Below are 14,648 nucleotides of genomic sequence, written 5' to 3'. Positions count from 1 at the left end.
TAGTAGGATCTAGTTACGTTTAGGGATGTTTTCATTAGTTTTTATGTTAAATTCACATTTCTGGACTTTACTATGAGTTTGTGTATTTTTCTGTGATTTCAGGTATTTTCTGGGCTGAAATTGAGGGACTTGAGCAGAAATCAGATTCAGAGGTTGAGAAGGACTGCTGATGCTGTTGGATTCTGACCTCCCTACACTCAAAGTGGATTTTCTAGAGTTACAGAACTCGAAATGGCACGATTCCAATTGCGTTGGAAAGTAGACATCCAGGGCTTTCCAGCAATATATAATAGTCCATACTTTGGCCAAGAATAGATGACGTAAACTGGCGTTCAACGCCAGCCTTCTGCCCAAATTTGGCGTCCAGCGCCAGATAAGGATCCAAAACCAGAGTTGAACGCCCAAACTGGCACAGAAACTGGCGTTCAACTCCACAAATGGCCTCTGCACGTGCAACACTCAGGCTCAGCCCAAACACACACCAAGTGGGCCCAGGAAGTGGATTTATACATCAATTACTTACTCATGTAAACCCTAGTAGCTAGTTTATTATAAATAGGACCTTTTACTATTGTATTAGGCATCTTTGGTCTCAGTTTTAATCCATTGTTCATCTTAGGAGACTATTGATCTCGTTTAGGGGGCTGGCCATCTCGGCCATGCCTGGACCTTTCACTTATGTATTTTCAACGGTAGAGTTTCTACACTCCATAGATTAAGGTGTGGAGCTCTGCTGTTCCTCAAAGATTAATGCAAAGTACTACTGTTTTCTACTCAATTCTTCTTATTTCGCTTCTAAGATATCCATTCGCACCCAAGAACGTGATGAAGGTGATGATTATGTGTGACGCTCATCATCCTTCTCCCTTATGAACGCGTGCCTGACAAACACTTCCGTTCTACATGAAATAAGCTAGAATGAATATCTCTTAGATCTCCTAACCGGAATCTTCGTGGCGTAAGCTAGAATGATGGCGGCATTCAAGAGAATCCGGAAAGTCTAAACCTTGTCTGTGGTATTCCGAGTAGGATTCAATGATTGAATGACTGTGACGAGCTCCTAACTCGCGATTGCAGGGCGTTAGTGACAGACGCAAAAGGATAGTAAATCCTATTCCAGCATGATCGAGAACCGACAGATGAATAGCCGTGCCGTGACAGGGTGCGTGAGCATATTATTCACTGAGAGGATAAGATGAAGCCATTGACAAGGGTGATGCCTCCAGACGATTAGTCGTGCCGTGACAGGGCATTGGATCATTTTCCCGAGAGATGACCGAAAGTAGCCATTGACAGTGGTGATGTATCACATAAAGCCAGCCATGGAAAGGAGTAAGACTGATTGGATGAAGATGGCAGGAAAGCAGAGGTTCAGAGGAACGAAAAGCATCTCCATTCGCTTATCTGAAATTCCTACCAATGAATTACATAAGTATCTCTATCCCTATTTTACTATATAATATTCGAAAACACCATTATCACTTTATATCTGCCTGACTGAGATTTACAAGGTGACCATAGCTTGCTTCATACCAACAATCTCCGTGGGATTCGACCCTTACTCACGTAAGGTATTACTTGGATGACCCAGTGCACTTGCTGGTTAGTTGTATCGAAGTTGTGACAAATTATGAATGTGTAATCACGATTACGCGTACCAAGTTGCTCACATGCCAGGAATAGTTTGAGCCTGGAGATCACAATTTCGTGCACCACAAGACTAGTTATGCAGCTTGCACAATGTGTGGACACCCACGATTTAAGTCAAAGGCAGGGGATACAATTAATAGTAGTAGGTGTGTGCCATACTCAATATTGAGATATTTTCCTATTACTCCAAGGCTTCAACATTTGTTTATGTCTAAAACTACTGCGCAATATATGAAGTGGCATGTGGATGGAGTACGCCACGATGAATCGGTTATCACACATCCGACTGATGCTGATGCTTGGAAACAATTTGATGCCACCCATGAACCATTTGCCCAAGAATCTAGAAATGTTAGGCTTGGACTTTGTACTGATGGTTTTAATCCATTTTCTGGCTCGAAGACTCCATACTCATGTTGGCCTGTGTTTGTCACACCTTACAATCTTCCTCTAAGTATGTGCATGAGAAGAGAGTACATATTCCTTAGTCTTTTGATCCCTGGACCGAAGTCTCCCGGAAAAAGATTAGATGTTTATCTTAGACCGCTGATTGACGAGTTAAAGGTTTCGTGGGACAATGGTGTTACTACTTATGATGCATGGCAAAAGAAAAATTTTAACATGAAGGCAGCATTATTGTGGACTATAAACGATTTTCCGGCTTATGGAATGTTGTCTGGTTGGAGCACTCACGGCCGACTTTCTTGTCCGATTTGCATGAAGAACACTAAATCGTTTCGACTACAACACGGCGCTAAACCCTGCTGGTTTGATTGTCATCTACAGTACTTGCCTACTAGTCATGCATTTTGTCGTGATCGGTACTTTTAAAAAGTCAACCATGGAAAGTTCTTTTCCACCGAAACGAATGAGTGGAGTTGACATCTTAAATGAGTTGGACAGACTCGAGGAAGCTAACTTTGGGGCTAATTCGAGAGGAAAAAAGGGTGACTTTGGTACCATTCATAATTGGGTGAGAAAAAGTATATTTTGGGAGTTGCCTTATTGGTCAACTAATTTGATAAGACACAATTTAGACATTATGCATATTGAAAAAAATATTTTTGACAACATCTTTAACACTGTTATGGACGTAAAGGGCAAGACAAAAGACAACGCGAATGCAAGAGAAGATTTGAAGCTAATATGCAAGCGCCCTAACTTGGAGTTGGTATTCGAGAATGGAAAGTACAAAAAACCAAAATCCACATATGTCTTAGATTCTCAACAAAGGAGGATAGTATGTGACTGGATAAAGCAATTAAAATTTCCTGATGGTTATGCATCAAATATTTCACGATGTGTTAATCTAGCGGATGGGAAGATATATGGAATGAAGAGTCACGACAGTCATGTTTTCATGGAAAGACTAATACCGTTGGCATTTCGAGACGTGTTGCCAAAATCCATATGGGGAGTGCTAACAGAACTCAGCTTGTTCTTTAAAGAAATTTGTGCTACTGAAATACGCCCTAATGTTGTGGAGCAGGCAGAGATTTCCATTATTGAAACGGTTTGTAAGCTAGAAAAAATTTTTCCGCCAACTTTCTTTGATGTGATGGAGCATTTAGTTATCCACATCCCCTATGAAGCTAAGGTTGGAGGACCTGTACAGTATCGATGGATGTATCCATTTGAAAGGTGTATGCTATTCTTAAAACGAAAAGTTCGAAATAAGGCAAGAGTTGAAGGATCTATTTGTGAAGCATATATTTTGGAAGAAATTTCAAACTTTACTTCTATGTATTTTGAATCAACAGTACAAACAAGGCGGACTCAAGTTCCCAGGAACGATGATGGTGGCTCAAATATGGACGAGAATCACTTGTCTATTTTTAGATACCCATGTCTTTCCATTGGGCGAGGTTCAAAAAAATACTTAACTGATGAAGAACTTCATATCGTCCACACATACATTCTTGTCAACTGCGAAGAAATAGAACCTTATCTCCAGTAAGTTAGAACTAGTTTTTATATTCATATTATATATACACTAGTTTTAAAGAAATAAATTGAATGTTATATTCATTACTTTATTTATTAGACAATTTGAGGATTCACTGAAAGAGTTAGATCCAAATATCTCCGAGGATGAAATACTAATTGTCCGCGATAAGGACTTCAGTAGATGGATAAAGAATCAAGTGAGTGATTTTTGAAATTAAATATTTATAACATTAAAATTATTTGTATTGCAAGAATGTATAACTTTCAATTGTTATCATATTCATTTGTAAGTAGATACAGGTAATATTAGAAGTAGAATGATTCAACAGATAGCTTATGGTCCTTCTAAATCTGTCACTTCGTACAACGGCTTAAAAGTTAATGGATATAGATTTCATACTAAGGATCACGACAAAAATAGAGCTACTATGAATAGTGGGGTATGTGTTAAAAGAAATATTTATGGAGAAAATGACTTAGACTACTATGGCATTCTTGAGGAGATATTGGAACTGTCATACTTGGGTGATGGAAATTCTGTATTTATCTTTCGATGCTGCTGGTTTGACCCAATTAACGGTGTCAAAGTTGATGAGAGATATGGGTTAGTTGACATAAAGTATAAATCAAGACTACAATCAAATGAGCCGTTTGTTTTGGCTGAACAAGCACAACAGGTATATTACACAAAATACCCACATAGTGGGAATAAGTCCAACGGGGAATGGTGGGCGGCTTGTAAAGTTAGAGCCAAGCTATATATAAATGAAACTTTGCATGATCCAGATGAAGAACCCAATGGGCAAGATGACAGTAATGACTTTTATCAAGATAGTGTTTCTGAATTAAGAGCGCAAAATGTCATTTCAGAGGATGAAGTTATTTCATTGTTTGATGCAAATGCTCCAATGGAAGAGGTAAATGCAGAAGATATAAATTGTCCAATGGACACTTTGCTGAATGATGAGTTCATCAACGATAACGAAGATTTTGACGGTGAAGATAGTGAAAGTGCTTGTTCCGAAGACGAGAATGAAGACTATGTGATGTAAATTTTTACAAGTTTTGTGTTTTTATGTATCTCATATGTTCGATGAAATGCCTCAGCCACCCTACAAAATCACGGTAAGCTATGAGTAAAACAAATTTTGTTTCTTTGATTTCTTTACCTTTTTTTTATCAAGAAACTGGGGTTATTTAATTGTATATGTCTACTACTCTACAGCTTCATTTTGAATTGGTTCATGTTCATTTGTTGAAATGCTCTTGTTTAATTTTCAAAATCTAATTGATCCATTCTATCAATCTCAAACTACATTTCTTGATTAGTCCTGTGCTCAGATTTCTTGTAGGAGGCAGTAAAATTGGAAATTTAGTAATGAATTCTTTGTTGAAGTGTGCAAATGACAGATAAGTAAGACCAGAAAATTTTTCTTAAAGTGTTAATGTCATGGCCTGTTCTCACTACCATCTCCAAATACCAGGATTTTGTCAGAATTGAAGGCAGATCAAACAAGACTCATTTGACATTTTTGTCAGAGGGATTGAAAAGTCCGATATTTCGGTCATATTTTACTAATTGGCCTAAATCAGCAGAGCCTAGGCTTCATGAGGAAGGATAAGAAAAAGTAGCAGGTTTAGTACCTTATACAATTTAGTTGTTGGCAGATAATCATGCTTGTATTTTTAGCCAGTGTTGACTGTTAACTGAATACCGCAAATTCAGGTGTGGCTGGTGGATGGTGATAAATTTTCTCTTCTTTCAGTTGCAGAACTGACAAGGCTTTACAGTGGTGATAGCTATATAGTACAGTATACATTTCTTGGAAATGGAAGGGATGAAGCTCTCTTTTATGCTTGGCTTGGCTGCAAATCTGTAACAGTAAGCAATAGGCAATGTTTTTGGTTATGTATCATCTAAGCAAATTTTTCTATTGAAAGTCACATAAATTTATTAAGTTTTCAAAGCTATATTATTTAGAGACAATCTAATTCCTTCTCTTTAAAATAAAAATTATATATTATAGGATAGTCTAATGATGTTTTCTTAGTTTGTTGGAATTGCAGCCCATGACATCTCAATAAAAGTAGAAGTGATTTGGAGGTGAAATTTTATTTCCAAAAGCTGTCTAAGTTTTACCTTCAATCTTGTAATTATTATTAATTTTATTCTTTTTGTGGCCACGAATAAACTCGAACTCATGTATTTGGATAAGGGTTGGTGGTGGGGGTTGTCATTGTGAAGAAACTCTTAATATGTTCTATGATTTTTGGCTCGCAGGAGGATTAAACAGTGGCCATTTCTCTCATGAATAGTATGGCTGATTAAGCAAGAACTAATTCAGTTGTGGTTAGTGACATTCTTGCCTGCTCTTTCATAATAAGTTGTTGAATAATTATGTGCAACAAATAAATTAATCTAATTTACATCTCATGCCTGTTCAGGCTCAAATTCATGAGAGTAAGGAACCAATTCAGTTTTGCTCAATAAATCAGAGACTAATCATATTTAAGGTATGTACACAATATAATCTCATTTTAAGGCTATAGCTCGTAATTTTAATAGAAACCAGCATGAGCTGAATTTTTCATTTTTCTTCTTGTAAGGGGGGAAACAGTTTTGGATCTACAAAGTTCATAGAAGAAAAAGGTACCACAGATGAAAGCTACAATGAATTTTAACCATTTGAACAAGTGGGAATATATTTGGTGTATTACTTGAGTGTGACAGAAATATCTCACTGCTGTTGCCAACTACAAAATAAATTTTAGTTTCTTGCATATGGATTTTCTGAATGGCATTCAGTTTTTCAATTTTTTTTAGGATTATTTCATGGTTTATGATCGATGCTTCTGATCCGAGTGTTTAATCAGTGAATGTATTGAATTTAGTGCTAAATTCCTGGTCTATATTAATCCGAGTGTTTAATCAGTGAATGTATTGAATTTAGTGCTAAATTCCTGGTCTATATTACATAATGAACTGATCTTGTTAGGTAGATTAGGAACCGTTTTAATATTTTTCTTATTTTTTCTAAATTTATTATTTAAATGATTTCTGAATGCATTGCAGCCTTTCTGTTTCTGATATTGAACTCTCGGGATAAGACAGCTAGTCCTTGGATGGGATAAAGTTACTTGTTTTATAGGATCATGGCAGCAGATGACATGGATCCTGTTGTGGTGTTTAATATCAATGGATTTCTTCTTTCTATAATTTCTTATATAGGCAATACCTAGTGATGTATTCTTTATATGCGAGAGTAGCTATAGAATTCCAATTTTGATATATAATAAGGTAGTAAAATAGCTCATTTATCTTTTATATAATAAGGAAGTAAAATATAAGCAAATTATACCAACCTTTGGCTTAGCTTATTAATCTTTTTTATAATAAGTAATAAAAAATAAGTAATTATACCAAAGGAGCAAATGAAGTTCGAATTCAAAATAAATAATTTACTATCATTCATCAATAATGATATTATATCATAATTTAATAATATACTATTAGATATTATATGGTATTAAATTGGCAAATTTTATTTTATTTTACTTAATTCGACAATCGGAGCAACCCACTAAAAAAAAAGTAACATACAATTAATTTAAAGGTTACTGTTTTTGTTCTAGAAACATCTTGTAAACTCCTCCTTAAATTGATTTTTTGTTTAATTTAAAAAAAAATATTATACGAATCAACTTGTTTAACTCGTTGAATTATTTTAATTTACACATACTTTATTGTAAAAGAGCTTATTTATTATACTCTAAAAAAGAACTTATTTACTATAATCATAAAGCATTTTTTAAACATTTTAAAGTTGTCGTCTATTCATTATATATATATATCCTTTTCGGGTTTGATTTTTCATAGTATCCCTTTATCCTAGGGGTGCACATGGGCTGGGTGAAGTCGAGTTTGATGTGACCCAGACCCGACCCGAAATATACACCGGGTCTATTTATTAGACCCGAACCCGGCCCTAGACCCGATGAAACCAATACACTTTCGGGCCACAATTATACCGGGTGAAAACTGGGTGAAAACCGGGTCGTTAACATTACATTACGTTGATACCTTCTTGTAAGCTAGCATGTAAAAATATCCAAATTTCCAAGACTCCAACCATTAGTTAACATGGTAAAATTCACTTAGAAAAATATAACAAGAACCAATCCTTCTTCAAAATTAAAGCATAACCACAATCAATACTAAAGCATAACCACAATCAATACTAATATTGTCTAATAATACCAAATATTTAAATCAATACAAATAACACAATCTTATGTATTAGTCTAAAGTCTTATGCATTCTAAACATAAAACATTAATTTATAGTCTTATAATGACTAATAACACAAAATATTAAGGTTTACAATATTTAAATTCAACATAAGAATAGTCATGATCCATCACTAATAACACAAAATATTAATTGTGTATGATGACCGGGCCACCGGACTGACTTCGGGTGACCCGAGCTATGGCCCGGACCCGACCCGAAATAATGACCGGGTCTATTTTTGAGACCCGTACCCAACCCTAAACCCGATGAAATCACACCAAATTAATCCTTAAAGTGTTCGGGACCGGGCCGAGCCTTCGGGCCGGGCCGGGTCTGTGCACCCCTACTTCATCCTATATGCAGATCAAGGATTTAAATTTCAACACTTAGGCTACGTGTAGTTTCCAGAAAAGAAATTAAAAAATGACATTAATTAAAAAGAATAAACAGAAGACAAAGATACAAAAATTAATGCTCTTATATTTGATTCACTGATAAATTAAAATAAATTAAAAAAAGAAATATTTATTCTTATTTTTTCATTCAAAAGAATTAAAAAAAATATAATGATAAAAAATATAATTATAAAATTTTGATAGACATTATTTATTTAACTTGTTGAATGTTGAGGTGATTTTGACTTCAATTTAATTTGGATTATGAATTTAGAATTAAATTCAATTTAGTATTGGGACCAATATATCCGAAATATATAATACTACGAGTATATATTTATTTTGTATTATTTTACATATATCTTGGATATATTTAAAAAGATTTAATTGTTAATTTTTTAATTTCAAAACTTTATAAGTTTTTTTTAATCAAATATATAAACATAATTAATCATACTAGTAATAACTAAATATGTCTATTTGTATTAAATTGATTAAATGGTTAATTTAAATTATGTTCATTTTTATTAAAACAAAAAAAATTCCCACAAGTAATAATATAATAACAAGGTGCCCTTTTTGGCACCATAACAAAGAAAAAAAGAGAAACAAAAACAAAACCAAAACACCCTTAAATCTCGTTGCCCTCAGCTCTCTGTGACCTCATTCCCAAACCTCCAAAAGAGCCCCTTTTCTTGGAAGCTTAGAACGCAGCAGAAATTTGAACATGCAACCTCCATCTCTTCGTCATTCTTCAACCTGCCCAACCACTGCCGCCACCGCGTCTGCTCCGCCGCGGTACGCGCTGCTCAAGCGTCATCCAAATGCCTTTGTTCCTATGCATTTTCGGGCCTCCACGCAGTCGTCATTTTTCGGCTGTGAAGTCTCTCATCTGCGGTTGTGCAACCCTTCGTTCAGCCATATCCATCAAGTATGAAAGCTTCAGCTTTCTCTCCCTTCTGCTGCTGATTTTTTCAAAACATGTGAAAACTAAGGTAATTTCTTTTTCTTCTTCTTTATTGTTTTAATTTTTCATTTATTGATTTAGTTGGTCTTTGTTTTAATTGGTGAGTTACTGTTTCAATTCATCTTGTTCTAGCCATTGTGGTTTTCTGTCAGTGAGGATAGTTGGTTTTTGAGTTGCCTTTTTTTGTTGCTTGGTGTTAATTGTGTTAAAATTTTATTACAAATTTAATTCTTTTTTAAAAAAATAATTTTCAAATTTAAAAATAGAAATACAAAAATTTAAAAAAGTTATAGAATATATAATTAAAAAAAGCGCTAAAAGCAAAAAATAACAACCGCGCGCACTTTTAATTTACAGTTTGTAATACTTGAAATCAAAAATTAAAAACCCCACTATCCCCACTATCTCCCTTTCTGCCATTTAGCCATCGTAGAACAAGTAAAACAAGGATTTCTGGTGGTGGAAAAGGAAGGACTGTTGGTGCCGTTTGTTTAAGGAAGGAGGTCCGTTGAAGGAGGTCCAGCCCATAACACCGCTGAAGGAGGTCTGATCCACGACGTCGCTGTAGCAGGTCCGCTATTCCTTTCTATCTAGTTGCAGGTTATCTTAATCTCTTCTCATGCTTGTTCTTATCATTAATTTAATATGAAAGATGATACTACTTGCATTCAAAGTTTTATTGGATTATGGCATCTTCATTGAATTAGATTATGCTATTGCTGTGAATTTTATTGTTCATGGAGGCCCTGTATCTTGAGATTGAAAAATATTTTTAAACCTTTAAAATCACATCTTCCCAAACTCAAATCATTTTTTCTCAAATCCTTTAAAGGTATAGTTATATTCCATAATTAAATACTCTTGATTAAATAAAATAAATAGAGATATTATTTTATTTTTGCGCTGTTATTTTTGGTAATGACTTTTTTTACACAGTTTATTATAAGTTCATCCAATTTTAGTGTATCCATCAATTATTGCTTTCATTAATTCTATATATACGTGTACCTATGATATTTTAGGAAGTGTTTTAATTCAACGCAAGTAAAAGTGAGGGACCCAAAATTAGTAATCATGCATGGTTCTTTTTCTTGGTCTAGTTACTTGGAGGTTTCTTTGTCCATAATTAAAAAATTTGGTTGGCATGCGCTAGTGAATTACCATTGAGAAATGAAAATAGAAGTGGAATAGAATAGCTAGATGCTTAGATTCACTTACTAAAAGCGCTAAGATAGAGATTTTTGTTGCCTCCAACTCTTCCAATCCGAGTTTGCCATCTATTATGTTTGAAGATGCCTGAATTCATATTTTAAAATAGAATAATGAACTCTCTAATAACACATTGATATTTGGATAAGAGAAAGCCTTAACACAGTTTGGGACAGGCAAAAAAGAATAACATTAATTCTTTATATTTTAATACTTCACATATCAATTAAGTTTCCTGCATATTCAAATTTTAATTATGCCAATTATTAATAATTACATTATACACTATTGTATAGACATCTTTTAGGTTCTAATAATTAAATGTACCTTGTTAATCTACGATAGATGGATGCAGCATGTGAAAATCTACTACTCTTCCTACATTCATATTGAGTGTTTTATTTATTTTTTTGCTCCTTGAACCAGGGGCTCGCAGTGCTATATCATGTTAATAGACAAAATTTGATGACTATTTCTTCTTCTAGTTTGTGGTAATATCATTATAGATTAGTTGTTTACGGTAAATCCTTTTCTCGGTGCAATCTTTTCATTATGTTGTATGGAATATCTTTTAAATTAATTTTACTAGAATATGGTAATTCAACTTTTGTGATCTAAACTGTTGAATAATGTTTTATTATTCTTTTTTATTGGTAACTATCGCTTCTAAATATATTAACTGCTTGTATTTTAAATATTTTAATAACACTTTCTTTTTAATTTATTTCTTATTTGATAGATAATCATGGCGCCAAAAAGTAGAGGTGGACGAATAGTACGAAACACTCGTCTCGATCAATCTCAGCTTTCCTCACGTAGGTCAGGTATACATTCGCCGTTTAATTTATTTTACCATTAACAACTCTTGATTTAGGAAATATGATGTATGCTTATTTTATTGAGTTTAGGTGAGCAAACTGTTGACATTGATTCTTCTCAACCACCAATACATGTGTTAGGTATGTAGTTGTACTATACGTTCGAGTTGTATGTCTTTATTGTGATTTAATTAATCCTGGTGAGGAAGTGGTTTTATTTTATCTATTTTTTTGGCTGTTTTTTGTTTAGGTCAACAGAACTCTAATAATGATGAACCTCATCTTACACATTTGAATGTGGGATCAGCATCAAACCAATCCCCACAAGTTTTATCACAATCATCACCTCAATTAGATGGTATGATTTACTTCAGATAAATGTTTATGTATTCACAAATAACTACACATCTAATTGAAAATTCTCTTATTCATTGTAGGTGTGAATTCGTCTGATGCATCTGCTTTAGATGCAGAAGATAATGAGCTAACTAATGTTGGACAATCAAGTGTGCATGCTGAAACTAGGAGTAACGGAAAGCTGGTAATAGCTGTAGAGAAAGGCGATAAACCGTAAGTAGTTATACTACTATGTTGACCTTCCTATATCATCATACTTTCTACTTAAAATGAAAAAGAAGAGTATCACTAGGTGCATGATCTTTAATTTACTAGTTTATTACTAGATTTATTAAAATTGACCTAATTTGTACCTAGTTTTTTTCATGCAATCACAAATTATCACAAAGGTGTGTTTGCTGTTAGAGTCTTATATATGTCTCATTTATGTTATATTATTTATTAATTATTATTATATTTATTTTTATGAAATAAATAAAAAATAAATATAAATATGTGGACATTCTTCCTCTTTGCAAAACATTGATATTAATCTAAGCTTAAGTTCACGACACAGGGAATCCATTTCACTAAAGTCCAAAACATATGGCCATTTTATATCACTATGGAGAAATCTATTAGTAAATAATTTCAAAGAAATAAAGCATCTCTTTTATTTTATATCCTCTGATCCAGTATTATCACTTCTGCTCAATTAAGAAAAATAAATATAAATATGTGCATATTTCTTGTATTCCTTTCATCTGAAATTTGTCAAAACAGCAAACATAAATATGGATAACAGCAGCTCCATGAAAATGGTATGTAACCAGCAGTTAATACATGCCTCTTGAGTAAAATAAATATTTGTTCTGATTATTACTTGTTTTTTTTCTGATCTGCCTCTTCATTTCCTGTGGCTTTTACAGTTTGAGCTAAAATATATTTGTCTTTAATGCAAAAGACACTAACCTCCCGAGGTTTGGTGAATTTGTGATAACTTCTCTCTATTTGTCCAAGTGACATTCATCTCTCTTTAAATGGTGCATTAGGAGTGTTTACAGTTTACCATTATATTTTAGAAAATATAAGAGTACAACATTATTATTACCTGAATTTCATTTAATCAATGCATGATTTTAGAGAAATGGGATCAGGTTTATATTTTATCACACCTCAAAAGGGGTGAGTCATGTGTGTAATTTGCCTTTGGTTTTATGATGATACTTTTATAGTGTATTTTATAAACTTGATTTTTATTTGAAAAACTGTTTGTTGGGATTGCTTGCATGAAGATAACAATGGTTGCTGCTTTAGTCTTGCACTATTGGGAGCTTTATATTCTTTTAATCTATTTTATTTTCATGAATTATTTTAAAGTTATGAGTAGTATAGCTAAGCCTAGAATTTTTTGTTGTTTTAATGATCTATGTTATTGTGTGTTAAACTGTTTTTGATAGTTGTGTATTTTTTAATGTAGGAAGAGATTTACAGATCATACGGTAACTCGTGACATCACGAAAGATTTATTAAGTAGGATGCCTTCTCCAGCGCCAAGATGGCAGGATTATTGTCCAAACATGAAGGACGAATTGTTTAAAGGTTTTCTGGTTAGTAATTATAATGTTGTTTCACTGTGATTTTTTACAAATAATTGGATTGAGTATTTGCTAATTCTTTCACTCTTTAAATTTAGGAAAAACATGAATTTTCATCGAATTATGATAAGGCTATGGCAAGAACTGTTTGGAATAAGACAATGCATGACCGCTATCCTGATATTTTGAAAAGAGCAAGGGATAGAGCTTTTAAGGAGGCAAACTCTACTAGTATTGCTGATATTAAGGGTCATGGACCTAAAGCAATGAAAGTTGATGTTTGGAATGGCTTAGTTGATCATTGGTTAGATTCAAAGTGGTAAAACAAGTCTGTGGCCGGTCAAAAAAATAGGGCTGCTATGCCTACTCATAAACTACACACTGTAGGGTCTATCAGTTTTGGCGAACACAAGAGAAGAAAGGTATAAAAAAATATTGTCTATAACAAATGACTTATGATAGTATATTCTAATAAAGCTTGTTACAGGAAGCTAAGTTGAAGCGTCGTGTATCTTTCCTTGAAGTATATGATGATGTTCATAAGAAAAAAAGTGGAGAATATGTTTCTGAAGTATCCAAGGAAATTATTGTAAGTGTCTTTAATTTTGTAGCATAATTTAGTTTTAGTTTTCTTAATAATATGTCCTTATTTTTCTGCTGTAGGACTCATATGGAGAGGCAATATCACAAAAATATGGAGAAGATTTAATAGATCAACCTGAAGTTGATCCTGACGTGTGGATAGAAGTTGCAGGAACCAACAAGAAAGGACGAGTTCATGGGTTAGGCCGCAGTCTGGATATTGGTATTCATGATCATAGAGATGTGCCATTACCTGAAGATACAGGTGTTTCTACAGTCAAGTCAGTCTCACAAACAGACATCACTGAGGCTATTAAAGAAGCATTGCCTAGTGCTATAAATGCAGTGTTGCCTAGTGTTGTGAATGAAGCTATACAGAATAATTTACTGTCTCTCCTTTCTAAGATTCCAGGATTCCCCCAAGAGAAGAACCATTAGAGTGATTTTGTTGGGAATAATATTTGGTTAGGTGGCTTATGTTAATGCATTTTGTTAGGCTTAACTTATTATCGTAGTTTATTTCTTTGATAGATAATTGATTAGGCAATTTGTTTCATTTTCAGTTTTTATAGAAGTTGGCTTACTTTTATTGGTAGTTTACTTGGTTGATAAATAATTATTTGGATTGGTTTTTATAGTTATTGATATTGTTAGATTTAGCTTGTTTTGGTATTTTATTTGTGAAGTATTTATGTTGGAGATGTTGCATTAGACTTTTATTTTAATAAATATGTTGGGTTTGATTTTTTTTTAAACATGTATAATTTTTATGAACTAATTTTATATTTATGCATAATCTTTCATTTCAATCAATAAAATAAAAAAAATAATATGATGTTTATTTTAGTATAACGA

The 14,648-nt window shown here is 33.4% G+C and overlaps 1 protein-coding gene and 2 long non-coding RNA genes across 3 annotated transcripts; all 3 read left to right on the top strand.

Moving 5' to 3' along the window:
* Positions 1 to 5,661: 5,661 nt before the first annotated feature.
* Positions 5,662 to 6,687, top strand: LOC140178855 (uncharacterized). The gene is made up of 4 exons (XR_011871824.1): positions 5,662 to 5,701; positions 5,879 to 5,947; positions 6,043 to 6,111; positions 6,205 to 6,687. It is a non-coding gene; the product is annotated as an uncharacterized lncRNA (long non-coding RNA).
* Positions 6,688 to 11,717: 5,030 nt separating this feature from the next.
* Positions 11,718 to 13,224, top strand: LOC140178854 (uncharacterized). Its single transcript, XR_011871823.1, has 2 exons — positions 11,718 to 11,847; positions 13,094 to 13,224. It is a non-coding gene; the product is annotated as an uncharacterized lncRNA (long non-coding RNA).
* Positions 13,225 to 13,342: 118 nt separating this feature from the next.
* Positions 13,343 to 14,231, top strand: LOC112740440 (uncharacterized). The gene is made up of 3 exons (XM_025789147.3): positions 13,343 to 13,633; positions 13,699 to 13,800; positions 13,875 to 14,231. The coding sequence occupies exons 1-3, from the start codon at positions 13,571 to 13,573 to the stop codon at positions 14,229 to 14,231; spliced, it is 522 nt and encodes a 173-aa protein (XP_025644932.1). The 5' UTR covers positions 13,343 to 13,570.
* The last annotated feature ends 417 nt before the right edge of the window (positions 14,232 to 14,648 follow it).

The sequence above is a fragment of the Arachis hypogaea genome, chromosome 14, assembly GCF_003086295.3.
Source record: "Arachis hypogaea cultivar Tifrunner chromosome 14, arahy.Tifrunner.gnm2.J5K5, whole genome shotgun sequence".
NCBI lineage: Eukaryota > Viridiplantae > Streptophyta > Magnoliopsida > Fabales > Fabaceae > Arachis > Arachis hypogaea.
The sequence above is the reverse complement of the archived record's forward strand: the minus strand, read 5'-3'. Positions and strand labels throughout refer to the sequence as shown.

Bases quoted from the DNA above. Each gene is read 5' to 3' on its own strand.
- LOC112740440 (XM_025789147.3), top strand. From the start codon at position 13,571: ATGCCTACTCATAAACTACACACTGTAGGGTCTATCAGTTTTGGCGAA. The intron at 13,634-13,698 runs GTATAAAAAAAT...AGCTTGTTACAG, and splicing joins GCGAACACAAGAGAAGAAAG to GAAGCTAAGTTGAAGCGTCG. The intron at 13,801-13,874 runs GTAAGTGTCTTT...TTTCTGCTGTAG, and splicing joins AAGTATCCAAGGAAATTATT to GACTCATATGGAGAGGCAAT.